Raw genomic sequence first — 23,411 nt, 5'->3', positions numbered from 1 at the left:
GGATTACAGGTGTGAGCCATCGTGCCGACTGGCATCCAGGTTTTAACAACAGCTCTGCTCCTTGTCTGGCTGCAGGAATCTGCTATGCAATATTCCAGACTTATGTGCCTTAATTTCTCCAAGTGGAAATGGAGGAGCACAGTCATCCAACAAGAAGGCTGGTGTGCAGAAGGACAGAAAATGAGGAAATACTAAACCCTTAAAGTGACCAGCTCCTCTGCTTTAACCAGTTGCCTTGCGCAATGCTTGCAGAGTGTAAGAGCCTGAGCTCCGGGTCGGACAGGCTGGGTTTACGTCCAAGCTCTGCTTTCACCAGGGTGCGACTCTGGGCAGCTTGGTTCACCTATGGCTGTTTGTCATCAAGATTCAATGGTAGGTGCCAGCACTGTGCTAAGCACTTGGTGTGTAAGTGCTCGGAAAGTGTTGGCTGTTTCTATCAAGATTGCTAACATGGCCTGCTTAGACAGCAACAGAACTCCCCACACCATCCCAGTGGGTGCTGTGTCGGGATGCTTAGATCCCCTTCAGGAATGAGGGACCTCCTTCCCAGTAGCTGGGAGTGCTGCTGGAAGATAGTCTTCAGCTGGAAGTCCCCTCCAGGATTTCCCCAGGGGAAGTCCAGGTCACATCAGTCTCACGGGGTGGGCTGCACCCAATGACAGGCCAGTGTGCAGGCATCAAGGATGGCACTCCCACCCCAGCTGGGGACCCCTGAAGGACCACCCCACTGCAGAAGGGCATCGCAAGTCAGCTTCTCCCTCTGCCCTCTCCTGATCAAGAGCACTTCTGGATAAACCTCCCACTTGCTAATCCCTTCCCAGAGTTGCTTCCCAGGGAACCCAACCTGCAACAACTGCCCACTCCCTCCCCTAGTCACAAAAATAGCAAAGGAATCCATCTTAAACATTCTCACAGTTAAAAAGCTAAAGGCCAGAAACATACTTCAGGTCCTGGGGCTCATCAATCCCAGGTCTCTTATTTTTTAGAGGAAGAACCTGAGATGCTCAGAGGTTAGGGAATGTGCCCCAGGAAAAATGTCATGGGAGCAGCAGAAGCTGGAGGAAGGCCTGCCTGTCAGGAGAAAGGTGAGAGCCCCCACATCTCCAGGGCTCCACCCACTGGGAGTCAAAGACTGAATGTGGGACCTTCTTGCTGCTTGCAGGGTGGAAGACACACATTGCGGGAGGCTCATTCTCTCCTAGGTCCTGGGTTCTCTCCCATGGCACTAGTGAGCCCCAGGCTGGTGCTCCTGTGGATGGGAGATACAAGCTGCCGCCATGCAGATGGAACAGAGGGCATCCCTGCCCCAACAGAGACCAACAGGGAGCAGGGACAGAAGGTGACCAGTGGGGTCAAGGAGTGGAAATTCTTCCCTAACCTGTGGCTAACAGCAAGTGGAGACTGAATGGGCCCCGGGAGCCTGGCCCACCTGACGCTCATCAGATGTTAAGCCCAGTTCGCTGTGGTTATCCTTGAGCAGCAAATGTCACACGGCTCATGTCACACAGCTCCAAGGACACACAGGTAGCTGTCGAAATTCCTGGAGTAAGGATGAGTTGAGGCCCCAGGCCGCCCCACAGGGCTGGGCTAGGAATCTGAGGACAAGTGCTAAGCACGTGCTGTGACAACACCTCTGGGTCGATGGTCTGGGCCTCTTTAAGAAGAGAGCTGGAGGTGGCGCCAGCCAGGGAGACGTCCTCAACTTCTGCCACTGCAGCGCTTTCCTCTCGATAAGATCATGGACAGCAGGAACCGAGGAGGTGAAGGTAAGTTTGGGGCAAGGTGGCTGCATGAGGATTTTATTTCCTTGTGCTTATCACCTGACTCCAATGCGCACTCCATCAGGCCACAGATATGGGGCTGGCTCGCTCCATATATATGATCTGTGCCTCTGCTGTGACATGTTCTTCTTTTTAAAAAACAAAAATTTTTTTTCACTCCCTTAAATGTTCTAAATGCAGTGAAGTATTACACCAGCTTCAGCACCCGGTTCAAAGAGAAGTGCCTCCTCTGGTATCTTGAGGGGTTGGAATATGTGTATGGGCCGCTGCTCCCACCCACACAGAAACAACATTGCAGAGTGGGAGGGCCCTGGATGAGAGGGAGGGCAGTGGGATGGCGGCTTTTTCCTGCTGAGGCTTCCTGGCATGTCTCCCCCCCTCCACAGGCTGCAGCCCCTCAGGCCAGCTTCTCAATCATCTTTGAATAGGGGGCCCTGCCTTTCCTCTAGTTCTGGGCTCCACACATTTTAGAGTTGGTCCTGCCCCCACTGCAGGCATCTTCAGCTCTGGCAGGTCCGGGGGTGCTAGCAGAGGTTCTGGCTTGGCCTGGGGGCAGGAGTGTGCATGCACCAAGGCCCTGCCCACGCTCCTTCCTGCCAGTGCCCACCAGGACTCCTGGAGAGCCAGCAATGATGTCCCGAAGCCACCCTGAGCAGCGGGCCCTCCACCAGACCATCCTCCACCTCACAACGGGCAACAAACTCTTCCCGCGCCTGTCCCAGACGAACCGCCACCCCATCTCTGCAGTCCAGCACTTTCCTTTCTCCCTTTTGGAAAAAGGGAAGAGGCTTCACCCACAGCAACAGGGATCTGGTTAAAAATAAGAGAGGACTTTTCCTGGCATATCCTCTGGGCCTTCACCCAGAAGTCCAAAGTCCGGTGTTTCAATCCCACCTCTGCCATGACCAGCCCTCTGCCTGCCTGGCTTTGAGAGTTAATGAGATGATACCAGTGTGAGCCCCCAGCACAGGGCTTGACACACAGCAGATCAAAAAATACTTTCATTGATTTTCAAAATAAAAGGACAACAATATCACCTGGGGGCAACTCTGGAATCTCCCAGGATTATGAATTCTAACACTCAACACCAGGTGCCAAATTCAAATGGGCATCACCCACCCTGAAAATAAATAGCTGGCAGTGCTCTTTTTAACAAATGCATTCCCATCTGGACACAGCAGAGAAATAGCAGGATTTGAAATCAATAGTCCTAAGACCCTGCTCAGCCATGGGTCTCTCAGTTGCCTCCTCTGAGCCTTGGTTATTTTGCCAACCAGATGGAGGTGATGATAATGCTAATAATAAGAGCTAACATTTATGCACAATTGACTAGATGCTTGGCATTACACTCTCCGAGCAATCCTGTGATGAGGTTCTATGATTACCCCCATCCTACAGATGAATAAACTGAGGCATAAAGAAGTTAAGTGATTTTTCCCAATGTCACAACTCTCCAGGGGCTTCTGTGAAGGTCACATTAGGAGATGCATTTGGAAGTCGGGCTTGGAAACCATAAAACTAGATCGACGGAATGTGGATGATGATGGAGGATAATCCCGAATTGCCCACCATGGGCACCACCTTCATCTCACTCCTGGGGCTCTCACTCCCCAGCAAGGCAGTGGACAAAACCAATCATTCCACACCTGCATGCCCCTCCTTTCTCTCCCTGCTTCTCCACTGCTCCCCACCCTCCACCCCCTGCCATCTCTTCCCTCCATAAATACCACTTGACACCACTGTTGTGCACCCAGTGCTCAACTCTCCCATTCTGAGGATGCTGTAGAGGGATGCATTCGAAGCCAGATTACCAGACACACTCAGGATATCCCCCTCCTTCTCCCAGCCCCGCTAGCGACGATTCCCACTCCACTCCTTCTTGCCTTTCACTCACTCTGCCTTCTCCAAACAGGAAAGACATACAGTCAGTGCTGGGTAACTGCTTCTAATCACAGGTGACAGCAGGAATGTAAACAACACAGGAAACATCTAAATGCAATCCAAGTGGCAAGGAAACGCTGCTCACTCACAGGCTCCCTCCCTCGAGGGCACCAGCACACCATTTCCTGCCACCCCCTTAGGAAGCTCTGCTCATTAACACCCTATTAATAGGAACCCCAGAAACCTGAGCTTCCGGGGAACAGAACACTAAGTCATCACCTCCTTTGACTCTGCTACCTCCAGGGAGGACTTTTCTAGATGCCTCCAGTTTTTCTGTTTAAAGCAATAAATTTAATGTGTTCTTTTTGGGGAAGGAAGAGACTAAGGGCAGGGCCAGAGACCCTTTTGAGAATTTGTCCAAACCTAGGGATCTTCCCCCAAGAAAAGTATAAACATACAACATTTTGCATGTCACTGCAGAGGTTCATAGACTCCAGGTCAAGACCCATTTTCTGTAAAGTGGATGGGACAGAAGCAGCACAGGGAAAAACACAATTAAGCGCAGATGCCCTCTACACATTCCAGAGGCCCCGCGGAGCATTCCCAAGGCTGTAATCACTACATACCCAACGAACCTACAATGTTTTATTTTGATTGTTTGGCTCTTTAGATTGACAGTCTGCTCCTAAAGAACCTCCTTCAATGCAAATTGATAACTCAATTGAGTCACTGCCATGAATAATTTCCACTTGGATCGCTTAGTGCTGAGGTTAGCAAGGGACCCAGAAAGGCGGGATTAGAGAGGTACATCTGAATGTGTGTGTCAGCGATGGCTGTATAACTAAACAGGAGTTCCTAGGCCAGAAGGAAATGGTTTTTCGACTATCCAGTACTGGAACTCTTTGTGCTACTGGAACCCTCGATGAATAAAGATCTTCAACGGATGGCCACCTCTACCTGCTTGACTCTAGACTCTTCACTGTATCTTTTGTCAGTGGGACTGGGGATGACAGAGAGAGAGAGGCCAGGAGAGGGTGAACGCAACCCTCTTACACTGGGGTAATCTTACCTCTGTGCCTGTTGGTAGTTTTATCAAACATCAGCATTGCATCTTCCACCTGCAAAACAAATATAGAATAAAGGCTGCTTTAGGAATTTTAAGAAAGTACACAAAACATTATATGCGTATGGGGGTGTGAGGAGGTAGTTTCCATTACAGAAGTAATAGTTGCTTATCAAAAAATATTTGAAAACGCAAAAAAGTAGAAAGAAAAAAAAACGCAGTGGTCTTTCCACTCCACACAGTTATATACAGTTAACATTTTATATAGTTCCCTTTAGTGTCTGCTTTTTATTTTTTGAGACAGGGTCTCACTCTGCCACCCAGGGTAGAGTGCAGTGGCACCATCATGGCTCACTGCAGTCTCCACCTCCTGAGCTCAAGCAATCCTCCTGCCTCAGCTTCCTGAGTAGCTGGGACTACAGGCATGTGCCATCATGCCCAGCTATGTTTTTTTTCTTTTCTTTCTTTTTTTTTTTTTTTTTACAGACAGGTTCCCACTGTGTTGCTCAGGCTGGTCTTGAACTCCTGGGCTCAAGTGATCCTCCTGCCGCAGCCTTTCAAAGCGCTGAGATTATAGGTGTGAGCCACTGCTTCGGGCCTAGAGTATTTTTTTTCTAAAGAAAGAAAAAATTATGCCTGTTTCAATATAGTTTAAATCATATAGTATATGGAATTTTTCCTTTTGTTAACCTGTAACATTACAATATGGCAAACAATTCCCAGGTTAGTACGGCATGTATACTCCTATCTTGACCGATGCACATTTCCCAGCATAAGAAGCCATAGCTCACTTAATTATTGCCCTTCTAATAGATATGTGAATTGTTTTTAGTGATAAACAATGAAGCTTGAACATCCTGATTGTTATGGGCTCAACTGTGTCTCCCAAAATTCATAGTTGAAGTCCTAACCCCCAGGACCTCAAAATGTGACTGTATTTGGAGAGAGGTTCTTCAAAGAAGTAATTAATTTACAATGAGATCATTAGGGTGGGCCCTAATCCAATACGACTGGTGTCCTTATCAGAAGAGATTAGGACACAAACACAAACAGGGAAGACCATGTGCCAACACAGGGAGAAGACCGCGAGCCAGGGAGAGTGGCCTCAGAAGAAAGCAACCCTGCCACACCTTGATCTTGAACTTCTAGCCTCCAGAATTGTGAGAAAATAAATTTCTGTTGTTTTAGCCCTCCAATCTGCGTTACTTTATTATGGCAGTACTAGCAAACAAATACATTGATGCTAGGACCTTTTTAAAAACATCAAAGAGAAGAACATAATAAAATACCAAAGGCATCCTCTGTCTCTCTTGCTAATCCCTTCCAGACCCCTCCCACGCATCCTGTAACCCCTTCTGGATATTTCTGGCAATAAGATTTCAGGGTCCACACTCAACTCCCACATAGAGCTCAAGGAACTCACCCTTAATGAACCAGATTCTGCTCTGGAATGCACTCCTTTTATGAGTATTTATGACCCACTCCTTTATCCCACAGAGCACACATCTTTAGCACAGGTGTCTGTCCTCACCCTTCACCGGGGGAGGGCACCTGGTCTGACCAGTGTGCAGCCTGCTCTCTTCATTTACCAAATCCGTGTGGTTGTGGGTGGGTAAAACTGTTAGCAGGGGGCCCTGTCCTCAGAGCAATTTCACTGTGTGCCTGTGGCTAAGAAGGACTGAGCACCATTGATGTGCACTCAAAGGCTCACAAATGAGCTTGGGGGCTGGCGCTAATCCCTTTGAGAAAAGGAATCAGGGGCTATTCATGCCTCACTCCTCCCAGACTACAGTCTCCAATGGAGGGGAAGACACTGGGCGAAGCAATAAACCGAGGTTTAAAATGGTGCCTGCAGACAAATCAAACGTATTTTTCTAGATGCGATCAAATATAATAGGGGGAAGAGCAAAGTCAAGGTAAGAATGGAAGACGGGGGTAGGCAAGCCGGTCATAAACCTCAAAGGGACTGGCCTGGCTTAAAAATCTCTTCTCAAGTCAGGGCCCCCTTTTGTTGCTAAGCAACCAAGCTTGAACAAACAGGCTCCTGGGGCCTTCCCCTTCTGCTCCCCATTTCTGAAGTCAGTTACTGGGAGGAAAATGGCCTGGCATGGTGGCTCCTCCAGCAGGGAGCTGCCCTCTCTCTCCCAGGCACCAGGATGGTGGGAGTGGGCAATGCTAGTTTGGAGATCCCTTAAACAGGGGTTCCTTCACCAGACCCTCCCACTCTGTCCCCATGCCCATCCCAGGCAGGACAAACTCCTTTTGGACAGGCTTCAAGAGCCCCCCCGCCGGTACCTGCTGGGGCCACACACACAACAGCCGTTCCGCCTCCCATGCACCACACACGCAAAATCACCATAAGATCAACTGGTGTGTTTGTACACAGAGCAGTCACACTTGAGCATATGGTGATATGAGCATATCTCAGACTCAGACCCTGGGACTCAATAGGAATTCGAATGCCTGGGGTGTGGGTGGGTGGGGGATGAGTCCTGCCGGTTATCACGCAGGTAAATGTGACATCTGTTTTGCACCCATCTCCATATTTTCTAAGACGTTTGCCAAATCCTTATTTTGAACTGAAAATGCCTAACAGTAAGGAAAACAGCTGCCCTTCTGTGCTGGCCATGTTTTGGTACTGGGACTCGGATTCCCTTAGGAAATAAATGTTTTGGATTTTTTTTTTAAATGTATTTTCAAAACCTCCTTTCAACAGTGCATAATTGGCTCCCCTTTTCCTTCCTAAGTTTGGACGTTTTCTAATAGTGCCCTCTCAACATTCCCTCCACCCTGGTGAGCATGGGGGAGGATCTGTATATGTTTTTAGGGCAACCATTGTCATAAAGAATAGAGCTCTTTCCTCTGTAGTCCGGCTGTACAATGGGGCTCGCAAAGACCTCCTGAATAGACAAAGTGTCAGGACGAAAGAAAAATTCTATTAACACGTTACAAAATACAACATCTAAGAAGGAGCTAGAGAGGAAAGAGAAAGGGAAAAAAAATCAATATGGATAAGTCCCAGTGCTTGGGGGTAGAAAACTTTTCAGCAATTGCAAAACACTTATTAATTCAGAGAAGCCATCAATGCGATGGAAATCTGGCAGAACAGCAAGAGCTGAAACTAGAAGAATTTGAATATACAAAGACTGAATAGAATGAAAAACACAGCCTCACATACGAGACTGTTTCTCACGGTTCTATGTGAATCAAACAGAAGCGGCTTGTGTGAGTCAAGGGAAAATAAGGGGCACAGTTAAGGTAACTGGTATTCAACCCTGGAGCCAGCCAGCTGATAACTCTCTCGGTCTCTGTCTTTGTCTCTCTCTCTCTCTCTCTGTCACACACACACACACACACACCCAGGTATATCAGGGGGCTATGAAGACTCATCAACATGAACACACAGGCCAGGCCTCATACAAGATGCTAGGAGAGCCCAAAGGCTTAGGGGAAGCTGGGAACAGGAGTTTTTCTTTTTTTTTTTTTTTTTTCTTTGAGACAGAGTCTTGTTCTGTCACCCAGGCTGGAGTGCAATGGCGTGATCTTGGCTCACTGCAACCCCCGCCTCCTGGGTTTAAGTGATTCTCCTGCCTCAGCCTCCTGAGTAGCTGGGATTACAGGCGTGCACCACCATGCCCGGCTAATTTTTGTATTTTTAGTAGAGACGGGCTTTCACCATGTTGGTCAGGCTGGTCTTGAACTCCTGACCTTGTGATCCGCCCACGTCGGCCTCCCAAAGTGCTGGGATTATAGGCGTGAGCCACTGTGCCTGGCCAGGAACAGGAGTTTCTCTAACCCCTTATGAAATACCCCTTCTAGGGACACCACCCTCATCCTTATGATTAACACTGGTACTTACTTTGTGTTGACAACGCGCTTACCTGCCTTACAAAGTTCTTTGTACCTGAAATGGGCACCTGCAGGCCTAGTGGCTCCCTTGAGGGAGAGAGAAGGACAAGAGGTGTCTGATACTCAGCATGATTTGTCCCATGTCCCGGCAGAACCCTGGTCTGTTTTGGGAAAAGCAGCTTATTCCAACCTTGAGATGTGCCTTGCAATAACTTGGGGAAGGTTTGAGATATGGCCCTGGCATCTTTAGTGGTGTATCTTTGTGAATGAAAAAGCAAAATAGGCCGGATATGGTGGCTCATGTCTAGTAATTCCAGCACTTTAGGAGGCTGAGGTGGGAAAATGGCTTGAGGCCAGGAGTTTGAGACCAGCCTGGGCAACATAGCAAGACCTCATCTCTACAAAAAAATACTAAAAACTTAGCCAGGCATTGTGGCGCACACCAGTGGTTCCAGCTACTCAGATGGCTGAGATGGTAAGATTGCTTGAGGCTGGGAGGTTGAGGCTGTAGTGAACCATGACTGCACCACTGCACTCCAGCCTGAGCTGCAGAGCAAGACCCTGTCTCAGGACACAACCCCCACCGCCGCCCCCCCCCCCCCCCCCCCCAAAAAAAAGCAAAGTAAAGTAACATTTAGGTGAGCTGGTGGGGAATGGGATTCCTCTGTCTTTGTCCTGACACCAGAAGGTATTGAACATGTTTCTGACTACTGCACGGTTCAGACTATGCTGTAATATCCTCAGAAGTGTGTGAGAGTCAACAAAGGGGACCTAATCTGTTAGTTTCTATGGCTGCTGGAGTTGGGGCAGGGATTCTCAAATATCATCCACATCAGAATCATCATCAGAGGGACTGTTAAAGCCACAGATCTCCCGGGGCCTCAGAGCCAGAGTGACTGATTCAGTAGTATTTGCATTTCTAACAAGCTCCTGGGTGACGCTGCTGCAGCTGCTGGCCCAGAGACCACTCTTTCCATGAGCTACTCTAAGGGTAAGAAGCAAGAGCAAAGGTTAAAGACACTGGGCAGAGGTTGCTTCTTCCTCTTTAACATACACTCAGTGGTCAATACATGAAACAAAATTTCCCATCTAGGAGCAATTGATCCACTTCGGTGTGGCAAGTTCTCCCTCTCTTTGTTCCCCTTCTCTCAGACGTTTATATTCTAAAATCCTAAAAATGATGATGGTAGACCCCACGATGGAAAAGATGATAAGAGGAGGGATTTCTTAGTGACAACCAATTTGCCCTGAGCCCAATGCAAGAAAAATCCAGATTCTACTAGGATGACATAAACTTTCCTTCTAACAGATAAACTCTTATTCACAGATAAACTCATGTCTAGATCTATCTAATAGATAAACTCACGTCTAGATCATGCGGCCAATCCAATCTTGAATAGAAAACTTAGCAAATGGTAACTTTATTTACTTTTATGCAACATACATGTATGAGGCATTCACTATTTGCAAAACATCAGCCTAAGTACAAATAAAAGACAACTCACACAGGTCTATGGCGGACTGATGATATGAATGGTCTCACACCCTTTCCTCTGTGAGTTTGCAGTCCTTCTCCCCAAAGAGGTGGAGTCTACTTTCATCCCTTGAATCTGGGCTTAATTTGTTAGGGCTAATAAAATGCAGTGGGGGGAAGAATATGCCTGTTTTGGGCCTAGTGTTAAGAGGATTTGCAAGTTCCTGCTTGTTCTATCTTGCACCTCTGCCATCACCATGACAAGGGCATGCCCAGGCTAGCCTGATGCAGGATGGGTGGCACATGGAGCAGGGCCAACTCCCCTGTGCTGAGGCCAGCCTAGATGGGTGGACAGCCAGTCACCCTCAAAGCATGCAAGTGAGGCCAGCCAAGATCAGCAGAACCACTCCAAGTTTACTCCAAACACGTGCGATAAACAGTTACTGTCTGCCCCTGAAGTTTTGGGGTTAGTTACACAGCATTCTTGTGGCCATAGGTAACTCATACACGGTCCTTATTCTAAAAAATCCCCCAAAACAACAAAGAAAGCTTACAATCAGAAGACAGTCTAAAATAATACTAGAAAGTAAGCAAAGGAAAGAAAAAGGGCAGAATAAGGGACAGTGCTTAATGTGGCAGAGAATTAAACTATCAGGTTCCACATTCCACGTGGAGCACACTCTTCATGGAACATTCCACATGCAACATAGGCATTAAGGTGTGGAGGGACCTCTTCTAAATCTCACCCCATCAGCAAGGTTGGAGACAGAGATCCTAGAAGCGCCAACAGAAATTGGCAACATGTTCCTCACTAAATGAGCACCACGAAAATCAGCAATAATTATCACTCAAGTCAGTGGGTTATGCCTCTCTAGTCCTAATTCATTTAATGAATGAGTGAACCCTCTTTCTAATGAGTCAAAAGATTTATTGTAAGCCAGGCATTCTTGCTGGATGATTTTAGAAGTAGTCAGATGGTGTTGACCACATCCAGGGGTTAGACTTGAGACAGCCCAGCTCACGTGTTGGCTGAATAGGAAACCTTTAAAGACACAATGCAGGCCAGGCGTGGTGGCTCACACCTGTAATCCCAACACTTTGGGAGGCCGAGGTGGGCAGGTCACTGAGGTCAGGAGTTTGAGACCAGTCTGGCCAACATAGTGAAATCCCGTCTCTACTAAAAATACAAAAAATTAGCTGGGCGTGGTGGTGTGTGCTTGTAATCCCAGCTACGTGGGAGGCTAAGGCAGGAGAATTGCTTGAACCTGGGAGGCAGAGGTTGCAGTGAGCTGAGATCACGCCATTGCACTCCAGCCTGGATGACAGAGTGAGACTCCACCTCAAAAAAAAAAAAAAAAAAAAAAAAGACACAATGCAAAGATACATGGAGGGAGGTAAAAAATGCTATTGTCCAGTTAGCTGGCTAATGGGTGGGAACCTACAGTATGTCCCCTGGACCACTGCCTCTTCTGCTGAAAGTTTTACAGTTTTGGCTCCCCAAATACATAGTAGGTGAGTGAAGCTGAACTGATCTGAGGACACAAAAAACTTGTTCCCAGGAGACAGCTAAAGAGAAAAGTGTTGCTGGTACATAACTCAGCAGGTGCTGGGAGGCAGCAGGGTGTGGTGGGGAGTGCCGCACCAAGCATGGAGGGAGTCCGGGTTCTAATCCCAGCCCCACCAGGATCTCACTGAGGACCAGTCACCTCCCTCCTCTATCCTCAGTTTTTCTTCTGTGAAAGGAGGAAATTCTATGATATGGCCCCTAAGATCCATGTATAAAGACTCTCTGCCTGGAATGCTAACATGGCCTCCAGAGGCAGCTGGGACGATGCTCTGGAAGCACTGACTTGGCCACCGGGCTTTTGCAAACTCTCTGTGCTGTGAGGCTGCTCCAGAGCTTTGCTGTGGCCGATGCACGCCCTGAGAAATGTCCTACTCCTCTGGGGATATAAATATACACACCCACAAGCCACACATATCAAGAACAAAGCAGGAAATGGCACTTCAAATGATCCTTATATTATCTGGTCAAATGCAAGGAGGGAGGGGAAAGGGAAGAGAAGAAATCCAGCTCTCCAAACTCCCCCAGAACAAATGCCCTTGAATTTCTCTTCCTGCTCCCACTCAAACGCTCCAAGTGTTAGTCTAAATAAACACCCTCAAATGCAATACCATGATACTATAGTGTGTCAGACTTAACAGGCCTTATTATGCTCTGTAAACTCAAGGAGCTAAGGCCACAAGAGTGAGACTCGGCTGAGGTGGCAGGACTGCCCAGGCCACAGGTGCCTGGGGCCTGTGGTGGAGACAGTCGCTGCCTGGGCCCAGGATTACGCAGAACATGGGGAGGCACTGTCTCCACCTCTCTCCCTGCCAGCTTGGGCAAAACCCAAATCGGTTCCTTCCATAAAGCTCAGGAATAATGTGTAGTTTATTGAAATAAGACTTTTCCGTATGCTCTGGCCTTGCAAGGGGTGGGGGTTGGTCTATCTTTAACCATTCTCCAAAGTGGAAGGACGGAGAAGGAGGAGCAGACGGGAAAACCCCATTGATTCATTCTGAAATCTCCATCAGTGGTTTTTCAGCCGTGACTGCTCACCAAGGCCACACCCCAACCTATTAAATCAGTACCCTGAAGCGGGCAGCCCGAAAGAGGACTTTTTAAAGCTCCCTAGTGATCCAGGGTGCGGTCAAGGCCAAGACCCACCATTCTAAATGGCTAAATAGAGCTGAGTTGAGCCTTAACACAGCATATGTGTGTGTAGACAGGCCCTAAGTAAATGAGTATTAATGGGCCTTCTGCTGCCTAAAGATTAGATGTTCATCCCCTGCCAGAAGTCAGGAGCAGGCACTCCTTGCCTTATCCTACTTTCTTAGGGCTCTCCTTAAGCTTAACTCAGTCTTAGTACAAGAAAGCCAAAGTTCTGTATGAGAAGTAGCTCAGAAGGGCCAAAACTGAATAGAGGGCTTTAAGAAAACCTAACAAAACCATTGTTGTTTTTCCCATCACCACCAATATTTTCACAGGTATTATTATTACTTTGGTGGTCACAATAACCCCACGAGAAAGGGAGTATTACAAATTCTGTGAGACTCAGTTTTCCTACTGGTTTGTCCTGGAGCTGGCAGGGGCTGGGCCTGGGGCTCAGATGCTGGGCTTTTGAGTCCAAGCCTCAGCCTGCCAGCCGCTGCCTTCCTGCCCATCTCAGGTTCTTGGCCTCCCCTTGCTACAGCTAGCCTTTCTGTCCCTGTGTGTTTACCCCTGGAAGACTGCAGTGATGGAGGCGCACTTGGAGTTTCTATCCCAGCTGCTGCTGACAGGCATGTTTTTCCTTCATTCCAAATGTCAAAAAATGCTAGTTTGCATCCATCTGAAAGCCTGTTTATTTTAATTTGAACCCAGGCCTTTACTGACTAACAAGAGAAAAAGTCTACATAATTTCTCCTCAACTAGGGCTGGGTACAGTGGCTCATGTCTGTAATTCCAGCACTTTGGGAGGCCGAGGTGGGCAGATCACCTGAGGTCACGAGTTCAAGACCAGCCTGGCTAACATGCTGAAACTCCATCTCTACTAAAAATACAAAAAAAAAAAAAAAAAAATTAGTTGGGTGTCGTGGTGCACGACTGTAATCCCAGCTACTCTGGAGGCTGTGGCAGGAGAATTGCTTGAACCCAGGGGGCGGAGGCTGCAGTGAGCTGAGATCATGGTACTGCACTCCAGCCTGGGTGGCAGAGCAAAACTGCCTCAAAAATAATTCCTAAACTAAAAAAGTTGTTCTTAATCATGGCAAAAAAATATATAAAATAAAATTTATCATTTTAACCATTTTTGGAGTCTACAGTTCAGTGGCATAAAGAACATTTCTTGAACTCTTCGCAGAAGGTTCCCACACCTTACAATGGCCAGAATATTTTGTCCCCATTAGCAAGACCTTTATCAGCCCTTAATTTTTTGCTACATTTACTTCTTTTATTCTTGTGGGATCATTCTATTTTCCCATCTAGCTTACAAGAAAAAACGCACAATGTTTATCAGATAGCAGTTATGAATTCAACAAAGGGACACCTGCCCATGGGAACTGAAAGATGTGGGGTCTTCAGACAACTCAATCCTGGAGATGTAGACATTTTATCTACCTAAGGCAAAGCCTCCTGCTCAGAGATTCTGATCGTACCAGTCTGTATCAGACTCTAAGTTATCAAATGTCTATCCTCCTGAAATAATGATTGTTATAATAACTACCATTTACTGGAGCGTAATAGGCAATTTGCAAAGCTCATTTAGTTACTGTAATAGCTTTGAGGTAGATATTATCATACCTATTTCATGCACCCATTTTTTTTCTCTTTTTAAAATTTAAAATTTTTTATTTTTATTTTTGTAGGGATGGGGTCTTGATTTGTTTGCCCACGCTGGTATCAAACTCCTGGGCTCCAGCGATCCTCCTGACTCAGCCTCCTGAGTAGCTTGGGACTACAGGCATGTGCCAGCACACGTGGCATCATACACCCATTTTACAGGTGAGGAAATTGTGGTTCACTGACAGTAAGTGACTTGCCTAGGATCACACAGGTAGTAAATGGTGGAGCCAATAGTTAAAATCAGAGTGTCCCTAAGTCTTCTGTTCTCCCTTACTTGTGTTCTGTTTTTTGAATCCCTAAGAGCTTTGTGCAGTGCCTCTGTCTGCTGGATGAACCAACAAACACTGCTTTAAAACCCTACCAAAAAGTGAAGAGGTGATTAGGTAATCTCAAGGAAATGGAGGTATATTGCCCCGGTAGGCTCAGGAGAGGAGGAATGATTGGAAAGGTAAAGGAAAGAGGAGGATATTGGGGTCTCTTCCTTTTAGATAAGTGAATTCCAAAAGCTCGAGATCACCGGGCCTCTCCACAGTCATGGAACAAACCTCTAGTAGAGCTGGAACTGCCAGAGGGCTCTGGAACGCAGTCCAGGCTCAGCCATGCGAGTGCCCCCGCCCTGTGCAGTGACGCTAAGGATACTCAGTGTGTCTTGCTTCCTGGAGTTGTTAGGAAGGCTCATGTGGTAGCCAGTGAGTGCCTACCACACAGAAAACGCTCATCATAACAGACACTGGCCCAATTCACTGCCCCATCCTGGCAATCCCCTTGCCCCCATGCACACACCCATACATGGTCCACACAGTTAAGCCGGGAGCCACACGCAATGCTGTGGATTTTCTTATTGTGAATGGACTATGCCAAGGGAAGGCCACTAACAGAACCAGTGTGCCCTTGGGGGAGCAGTCCCAGGAGGCCCTATCTCAACACTAAGCCAGGGAAGGCAGAGTCTCCCAGTGAGAGGTAGGACTGGGTGGGAGCTCCGTTCTGGCTGAGCTTGCAAAGCCATGGGCCCAAGCACCACCCTGCGGGGTGGGGCAGCAGACTGTCACTGGGGATATCTGAGATGGGGTGTAGAGAGGAGGCGATGAGGGAAGGGGAGAGAGACACTGAGAGAGAGAGCTGTTTGAGGAGCAGCAGTTGGATCCGGCAGGCTTGACAGCTGTCACATGGAAATGGCATCTGGCCTAACGGCCTCTCTCGTGTGAGGCTCCTTCAAGTGGCGGCTGCTGTGCTCTGGAAATCCAGGCCCGTGTTCAGCACTGATTGTGAGTGCGTGAGTGCATGCATGCTAGTGTGCTGGGGGAGGGGAGCAGCAGGCAGGCTGCTGAACTGCTGAATGCTCCCTTCTCCCCCTCTCCAGCCTCTCCCCATCAGGCCTCACCTACCGTGAAAAAGGCCCAAGCCTGCCAGCTCCAGAGGAGACAGGCAAATCATTAGGGGAGCACTGATGTGCCGGTACACTCTCTCACATTCCCATTAAACAAATACTAAACTGCTAATTGCCAAAATGAATCTCCACAACTCTGACCAAACCAGGGAAGGGTTTATAATTACCGAGTGTGAAAATGCACAGCCTGTAAATAGCCACCTCATCTGTCCTAATACGGGCTGATATTGATGGGCATGAAATAAACATCAGGACAAATGGAAAAATCATCCACATCTCCTGTGGCCAATGCAGTCTCGAATGGTGACAAGCGTAGCTGCAGCCATACGCCTGGGGAGGGGAGGGGGAGAGGAGAAAGGAGTTTTGTAGGCTTGGAAAATCTCGGTTCCAATCCCAATTTTAATCCCATGGGCCATCTGCACCTTCTTTCTGTCTGGAAAACAGGGAGGGTAAATAACATGGCTTGAAAATGGGATGAAGGGCTTGTCTACATTTCAGAAAGGCCAGGGGCCCCAGGGCAGGGAACTTCTGAGGGCATCAGCTTTCAGGATAGGGCTTCAGACATCTTCCACCCTCCTCTCTTTAAGACTGGCTGATGAAAAAAGAAGAATGAGGAAGAGGGAGAGCTCTGCCAAAGTGACACATTTATTCATTAAACTAATATTTATTAAAGCTCTTTTGTGTGACCAACACGCAGAGTTTGTTGCAGAGCACAGCTGAAAAAATGTGTGTTTAGAATGACCTTTGGGCTCTCTGACACCCCTGTACCACGGTGCCTCTCTATCCCCCACCATCTCTTTCTGCCACTCTGATAGGAGGTGGACGCTGGTCTGTTGGGTCCCAGAGCCCCACCACTTTTCTTGGCCACAACAGAGGAGGGGCAAGGGGATAAGCCAGAGGTCATGGGGTAGCTGCAGGTTTCCCAAGCCCCAGGCCCTTTTCTCTCCACCAGCCCTTTGAAGGCATCAGCCTTTGATTCCGATGAACTCAGCCACATCTTGGAGTGAATGTCGGTAACCGAGGGAGAGAGGAAGTTCCATTTGCCTCAGAATCACAGACTCAGGAGTTAGAAGTGACCCAAAGGTCACCTTTCCACTTCCCGCCCAGTACAGGAATCCCTTCTCCAAGCCTCCTTTGAACCCTTCGTGGAGCTTCAAAAGCTTGGAGCATCTCTGCCCCGCCCTCTCGGATGAGCTGCTCAGGCCTGAATTCAGCAGCAGTAGCACTGAGATGCCTGAAATAGCAGCCTCCTCTGATCCCCAGCAATTCTGGCACAAGGCAGAATTCTGCGAACTGTATAGCATCAGGCACCCAAATCAGCGCACTCAGCACCACTCAGCCCCAGAGTTTCTTCATGGGGCTTTGATGACATCCAAGGAAGTTCCTGCTCCTTCCCCTTTGGGCTGCCTGACAGCCAATCTCCGCAATCCCCTTATCCCTAAAGTCATCCCTAGAGTCCCATGGGTTCCCCAGTCCTAGTTCTAACCCAAAGACCCTGTCGGAAATTAGTAAAATGAGGGAAGGTCTGAACTACAGACTGTTTTTTAGAGGAATTCTAATTTGTTACTTTTGAATTCCGAAACTGTCTTCAAATAATGGCTAAGAAAATGCTGCTGAGAACAAAGTTCAAGTGCAGCAACAGGCTGAGAGATGCAGTCACAGGGCAAAGTTACTTCTTATTCAGGGAGGATCACAAACTCTTCAAGGCAGAGAGGATAAAAAGGATATGAGTCCAGTTCACTCATTTTCTAGAGGAGCAAACTGGCTGTAAGCAATTCAGCGGGTACAGTTGAAGCCACAGTGACAGAATAAAAGAAACTTGGCATGCCATCACACATCCTGGGTTCAAATCCCACTCCATTTCCACTTACGCGTGATCTTGGGCATGGCTTTCCAAAGCAGCTCAGCTTCCTTGTGTGTAAAAGGAACACATGATCACTGTTAACCTTCACGCCAGCATTGAGAAGTAGAAACTATTGATACAACACACAGGAAAGCATTTGGCCTGTGGCAAATGACTACCCTATGCTATTACCAGAATGCATTCCAGCCGCGGCATGCACAGATGCTCAACAAATACCTGTTGGATGAGGACTGCATAATGGGATAACAGACTTTGTATTGATGACTACAAAGTCGTGACATCAGTACGGATGAGTGAGGTTTAACTTTGTAAGTGTACCTGGCTTGATGTACTGTGATGCAATGGGTCGTATGCAAATAAACCATCTTTTAGAAACACAGGGGGAATGGACAAACAAACCATTCCATTCCATTCCTACAATGGAATACAGATGGTACACAACTGGTGCACAACTGACCAGAGGGATCATATCAAGTGAAAAAGTATCAAGGCTATATTACATACTGTATGACTCCATTTCTGTGACATTCTCAAAACGACAACATTATTGTGATGAGGAACAGATCAGTGGTTGCCAGGAGTTAGGAGTGGGGCCAGGATGTGACTATTAAGGAGAAACACAAGGAGTTTCTTGGGGTGATAGAACAGTGCTATTATATATCCTGATTGTAGTGATGGTTACTCATATCTCCAGGTAGTAAAATTTTAAATGATTGCACACAAATATACATGAAAACTGATAAGGTACCAACACTGGTTTCCTGGCTTTAACAAAGTACTGTGGTTATGGGAGATACTATCATTGTGGGAAGCTGGGTGAAGGGTTCACAAGAGCTCTTTGTCCTATTTTTACAACTTCTTGTGAGTCCTACACTATTTTAAAATAAAAATGTATAATAATAATAAAAAGAAACCACAAGGGGGCTCATGATTTCAAGAAACCCCGTGGCAGATCTGTTTATAATACAAACAATTATGCCCTCATTTCTGTTGATTTGGATAAAGTAGGCATAAATAAGGTAGGCATACAGTAGAAAGATCTATCCCTTATCTGTTTCTTGTATTTGGCGCTGGCATACACAACTCTGAAATCTTATTCTGTCACATGAATACATGAATTGGTGGTCCACACTCCCCCATCGCTTCCTCTCCCTGGTCCTCAGGAAATTTCACATATAGCTCTGCATTCCCTACCTAGCGCCCACTAGAGGGATTAATACAAAAATAAGCGTCCAATAAGTGCGTACTGTTGAGTTTCAAAAAGATTTTGGAGGATAAAGAAAAAAACTCAGATAAGGCCAGGTGCAGTGGCTCACACCTGTAATCCCAGCACTTTGGGAGGCCGAGGCGAATGGATCACCTGAAGTCAGGAGTTCACAACCAGCCTGGCCAACATGGTGAAACCCCATCTCCACTAAAAAATACAAAAATTAGCCGAGCGTGGTGACAGGCGCCTGCAATCCCAGCTACTCGGGAGGTTGAGGCAGGAGAATTGCTTAAACCCGGGAGGCGGAGGTTGCAGTGAGCCGAGATCACGCCATTGCACTCCAGTCTGGGCAACAGAGCGAGATTCTGTCTCAAAACAAAACAAAACAGACTCAGATAAAAAAAGAGCATCAAACCCAGTGGTTTCTAATCTATTTTCAGCCATTAGTCCTGTCTTTCATTTAATTTTTGAAACACAGATCTTAAATGTTTTGAGATCTTTCATACACCAAACAAACTACTTACTTTTGAAGTATGGGAAATCATTTATCAATATTCATCCTGGTCATCACTGGGGCTTTTTGGCAGCGTGAAGTGGCTGGGATGGGATGCGTCGGGGTGCTCTGTGTAAGGCAAGCAGGCCTGACATTTCAGTTGGCCCACATGTGGTTTGGGATGGGGTACCCATGGTGCCTGATAGATTTTTTGAGGTAAGGAAGTCAACTTGAGGACTTGGCGTTCCTTCTGTTGACCTCGAGAGGTTGGAAATTTCTGGTCTACTCCTTACACCCAAATCATGACTCAGATCTTTGCAAATGAGTATTGACAGAATAACCAACCCTCCTACTTAATCCCTGAGCCACACAGCACCCTAAGGGGGAAAAAAGAAGGGAGAGGGAAAAACCCACATCTTCTCTTAAAAAAAAAAAAAAAGTATCAATTCAAGCTGCTTCAAGACCCAACAAGCATGTTTTTCTTTCATTTATTTCTACATCAACACTCTGAAGGATAAAGATCTTTCTCATTTCAGGAGCTGTCAATTTGCTTTAGTGCCATGTTTTCAACTGTTTGAGGTAAAGAGGAATTACAAAGCAGGCAAATGAAATGATGCACTGCAATCTAACATATTTTGGCAATTCAGATTGGGACCAGAGAAAAAGGAAATTAAACAAGAATGACAGGCCCACAGCACACCTGTGCTGTATCCCACTGGTCCACCCCTGTCTTCCCTTCACTTGCTAACTTTATAACTTGATGAAGTCTTCAGTGCTTTGCTGAAAACCATATTATTTGCTGCACCCTAATTCTTCAAATCATTTCTACATTGTGCACAACTCATACAATATTTTGCTTTCTGAAGCAGAAAAAAAATCTCTTAGCTGCTGGAAAACTGTCAGTCGCTATTACTCTCAAGACCCCCTTGAAACAGGACAGGGGCCAACATCCTGTTCCTGGTAGATTTACTACACTTCCCTATATAAATTAACAAAGACAAATTCTTGTTGAAATCAGACTGTGTGAGGAATCCTTATCCTCTCAAGCCTAAGGGTTCAATTACAATGGAACTTAAGAATAAATAAAAGGAAATCTTAATCTCCTCTCAGGGTCCTCCTCTGCCAATAATGACGCCCCATGAAGATTTGTGCCTAATTCATTTACATTTCTTTTTTTGTTGTTTTTAATTAAACTGCTCCTCAACTACTCAGCTCTATAATTTTTCCTACTTTAGCTCCAGAACTAGGGATTTTCTAAGAACAATAGGAATCTCCAAGGTCAAGATGTCTCTGTAGATCTCAGGAACTGTGTGGCACTCAAGAAACTGCCCTTCATCACCACAGGAGAAGCACAAGGAGCTGGCCAGAGGGTTTGAGAGCCCGGTGTAGGGGGGGTGAGGCTCCCTGAGGGACTGCAGTAAAGGAGCCCCTCCACCCTAACTGCTATCAATTTAAAATCAAATGATGGCAAATGTGGTCATGGGCATATAGTCCCATCTTTTGCAGAATCCCATCTGCTTGGTGACACTGTCGAATTCTAGATTTATAAAAGGCATTGCAGTTCTTCTGCCAATGACCCACGTGTCCACAAACAGTGCTTGCTAGGGCACCTAGACCCAGGTCCCAGCTCACCAGTACAGACTAGCGGGAGAGGCCAGAAACTCTACAGCTAGACTCCCTGGGCTTGGATGCTGGCTCTAGTATTTATTAGCTGTGTGATATTGGGCAGATTACTCAATCTTTCTGTGCCTCTGTTACTTCACTTCGAGTTGGTACCTATCTCATAGTGCTGTTATGAGCATTAAGAGAAGCTAATTCAGCTGGGCGTGGTGGCTCCTGCCTGTAATCCCAGCACTTTGGGAGACTGAGGCGGGTGGATCACCTGAGGTCAGGAGTTTGAGACCAGCCTGGCCAACATGGTGAAACCCCATCTCTACTAAAAATACAAAAATTAGCCAGGAGTGGTGGTGGGCGCCTATAATTCCAGCTACTCAGGAGGCTTAGGCAGGAGAATCGCTTGAACCCGGGAGGTGGAGGTTGCAGTAAGCCAAGATCGCACCACTTCACTCCAGCCTGGGAGACAGAGTGAGACTCTGTCTCAGAAGAAGAAGAAAAAAAAAGAAGAAGCTAATTCATGTGCAATATTCTATTCTGGCACATATGAAGAACTAAATAGCTGCCATCCATTATTATTACATCCTCAGCGAGCTGGTCAGAAGATCTAGTATTGTTCATGCCTGAGGCCCTCCCTCTTTCTACAGTTAGGATGTTGATGCCGAGTGAAATTAAAATTAATGGCAAGGTTGGCTTCACCTGAGCAAGGAGTACCAAGGATGAGACACAATGGCCACTTTCTCTAATATCTATCTGTCCAGCCCACGCTGCCCACATGGGAGGTGGCCGTGTCCTGCCACGAGGCTGCAGAAGCATGGAAAACCAGGCAAAAGAGAGAGACAGACAGGCTTGTGCTGACATGAGATTGGTTTCTGTGATTTACAACCAAGTCTTAACTAAGACTCTGCGGCCTCTGGGTTCTGTTCAACGAGGAAATTAACTCACTGAGGGCAACTTCTATTCCAGCGAGGACCCCCTGTGTCATCCTGCATAGAAAAGAGATTCAGCCCTTACCTGAGGAGGCTACTATGGCCAGATGGCAACAGGCGACAGCAGCTTCAGAGCTATTACCCTAAGCCCAGTTAATGCCCTAACAACTGGGCTGAATGAGCTCCTTCTGTTCAGCAAATGGGCAGCCCTTAACTTAAAAAGAAGTTTGTCAGAGGCAGTGGTGCTACCTTTAGAATCCATTCATTCATTTGAAAAAAAAAAAAAAATCAATCAACTCATATTTACCATATTAGGCCCAAAGACTTTTTAAATGAGGAAGACTTGATTCCTGTCCTTGAGTTCATGGGGACAGAGGCGCCATCAGTGCAGGATACGTGGTAAGTGTTCTAGACTGTGCAGGCCCCATGCAGCGCACATACAGGCACTCTGTCAAGGCCCAGTTTTTAGTCATTCATTCACGCACTCAAAGGCTCTGAACACTCAGGGTAAAAATGACACTAACTTAGCTGGGGGAGACGGTTCATCACAAAAATGGCAGGAGGTAGTTTCTAGGCAAAGGGGCACCAGGGACCTGGTAATGGGGCAGCAGAAGTGTGTGTCTGGAGTGGAATGTAAGCCACGGGAGCAGGGCAGGGAAATCGCAGAAAGCACAGCTGTCTGTGTGGGCCTGGCCTGTGTGAGCTACGGAATGGCTGGGCCTTCACCCTGAAGGTGAGGTTCTGGCTTTTCAGAAAGAAACTAGGGGGGACAAAATGATGTCAGAGAGACCACACTGTCTTTGGTGAAACAAATAAATACCCCACTGCCAAATAGGCAGTGCCGATTGAGGTCAAGGGGTCAAGGGCTTAATCACCTCTGCTGTCCACAGTGACACGGCAGGCCAGAGGCAGAGCTGGGGTTAGTACACTGCATCAACCCCGGGAAACAGCATCCGTATGCACGAGAGAAACCTGCCTCCCCAGGGCAACACCCCACTCCAGAAGCAAATGAGAGGCATTCTGAGCCAGCAGGACTTGAGCCCAGATGGTCCAGAAAGCCGAGGAGCCCCAGTCTCAAGGCATGCAGGAAGGAAAGATTACTATTCCAGCTTAATGAACCTTCTCTCTGTCTCTGGGTAAGTGTGGGGTGGGTGGCGGTAAGGGGAGGGAGAGGCTACTCAACATATTTGAGCGGGTGGGTCACCACTCTACCTTTTATTCTACTCACTTCACATTTGCAGTTTATTAACGCGCCTTCCTTTGTTCCACCTTGACGTCTGCATGACCATGGTAAGTTCCTGCCAGAGCATCCGCTCCCTGAGGGCAGGGCCCATGTCTTCTCCATCCTTCAGGCTGCACCTGGGACCCTGCTCTGGGGACTCAGTGCACCATGCTGGCTGACCCCCTCTGGTTCTAGAACAGGTATCAGTGGAAAAGCACAAATGGCTCTGTTCCTGCCTGGATGTGGTGGTGACCTCCTCCAAAGGGTCAAGACTGACTGAT

General features: G+C 47.3%; 1 protein-coding gene and 1 long non-coding RNA gene across 8 annotated transcripts in view; one reads left to right on the top strand and one right to left on the bottom strand.

The window, feature by feature from the left end:
* The window catches only part of MSI2 (musashi RNA binding protein 2), a 428,839-nt gene that overhangs the window by 150,064 nt on the left and 255,364 nt on the right, over positions 1–23,411 (bottom strand). For all 7 annotated transcript variants that reach the window (XM_032162826.2, XM_058444888.1, XM_032162824.2 and 4 more), the window contains one exon: positions 4,732–4,780. In XM_032162826.2, the coding sequence (XP_032018717.1) occupies positions 4,732–4,780 (49 nt within the window). The remainder of the gene's footprint in view (positions 1–4,731; positions 4,781–23,411) is intronic.
* Positions 10,780–12,278, top strand: LOC116474390 (uncharacterized). Its single transcript, XR_004249668.2, has 3 exons — positions 10,780–10,900; positions 11,558–11,635; positions 11,774–12,278. It is a non-coding gene; the product is annotated as an uncharacterized LOC116474390 (long non-coding RNA).

The sequence above is a fragment of the Hylobates moloch genome, unplaced genomic scaffold, assembly GCF_009828535.3.
Source record: "Hylobates moloch isolate HMO894 unplaced genomic scaffold, HMol_V3 SCAFFOLD_10, whole genome shotgun sequence".
NCBI lineage: Eukaryota > Metazoa > Chordata > Mammalia > Primates > Hylobatidae > Hylobates > Hylobates moloch.
The sequence above is the reverse complement of the archived record's forward strand: the minus strand, read 5'-3'. Positions and strand labels throughout refer to the sequence as shown.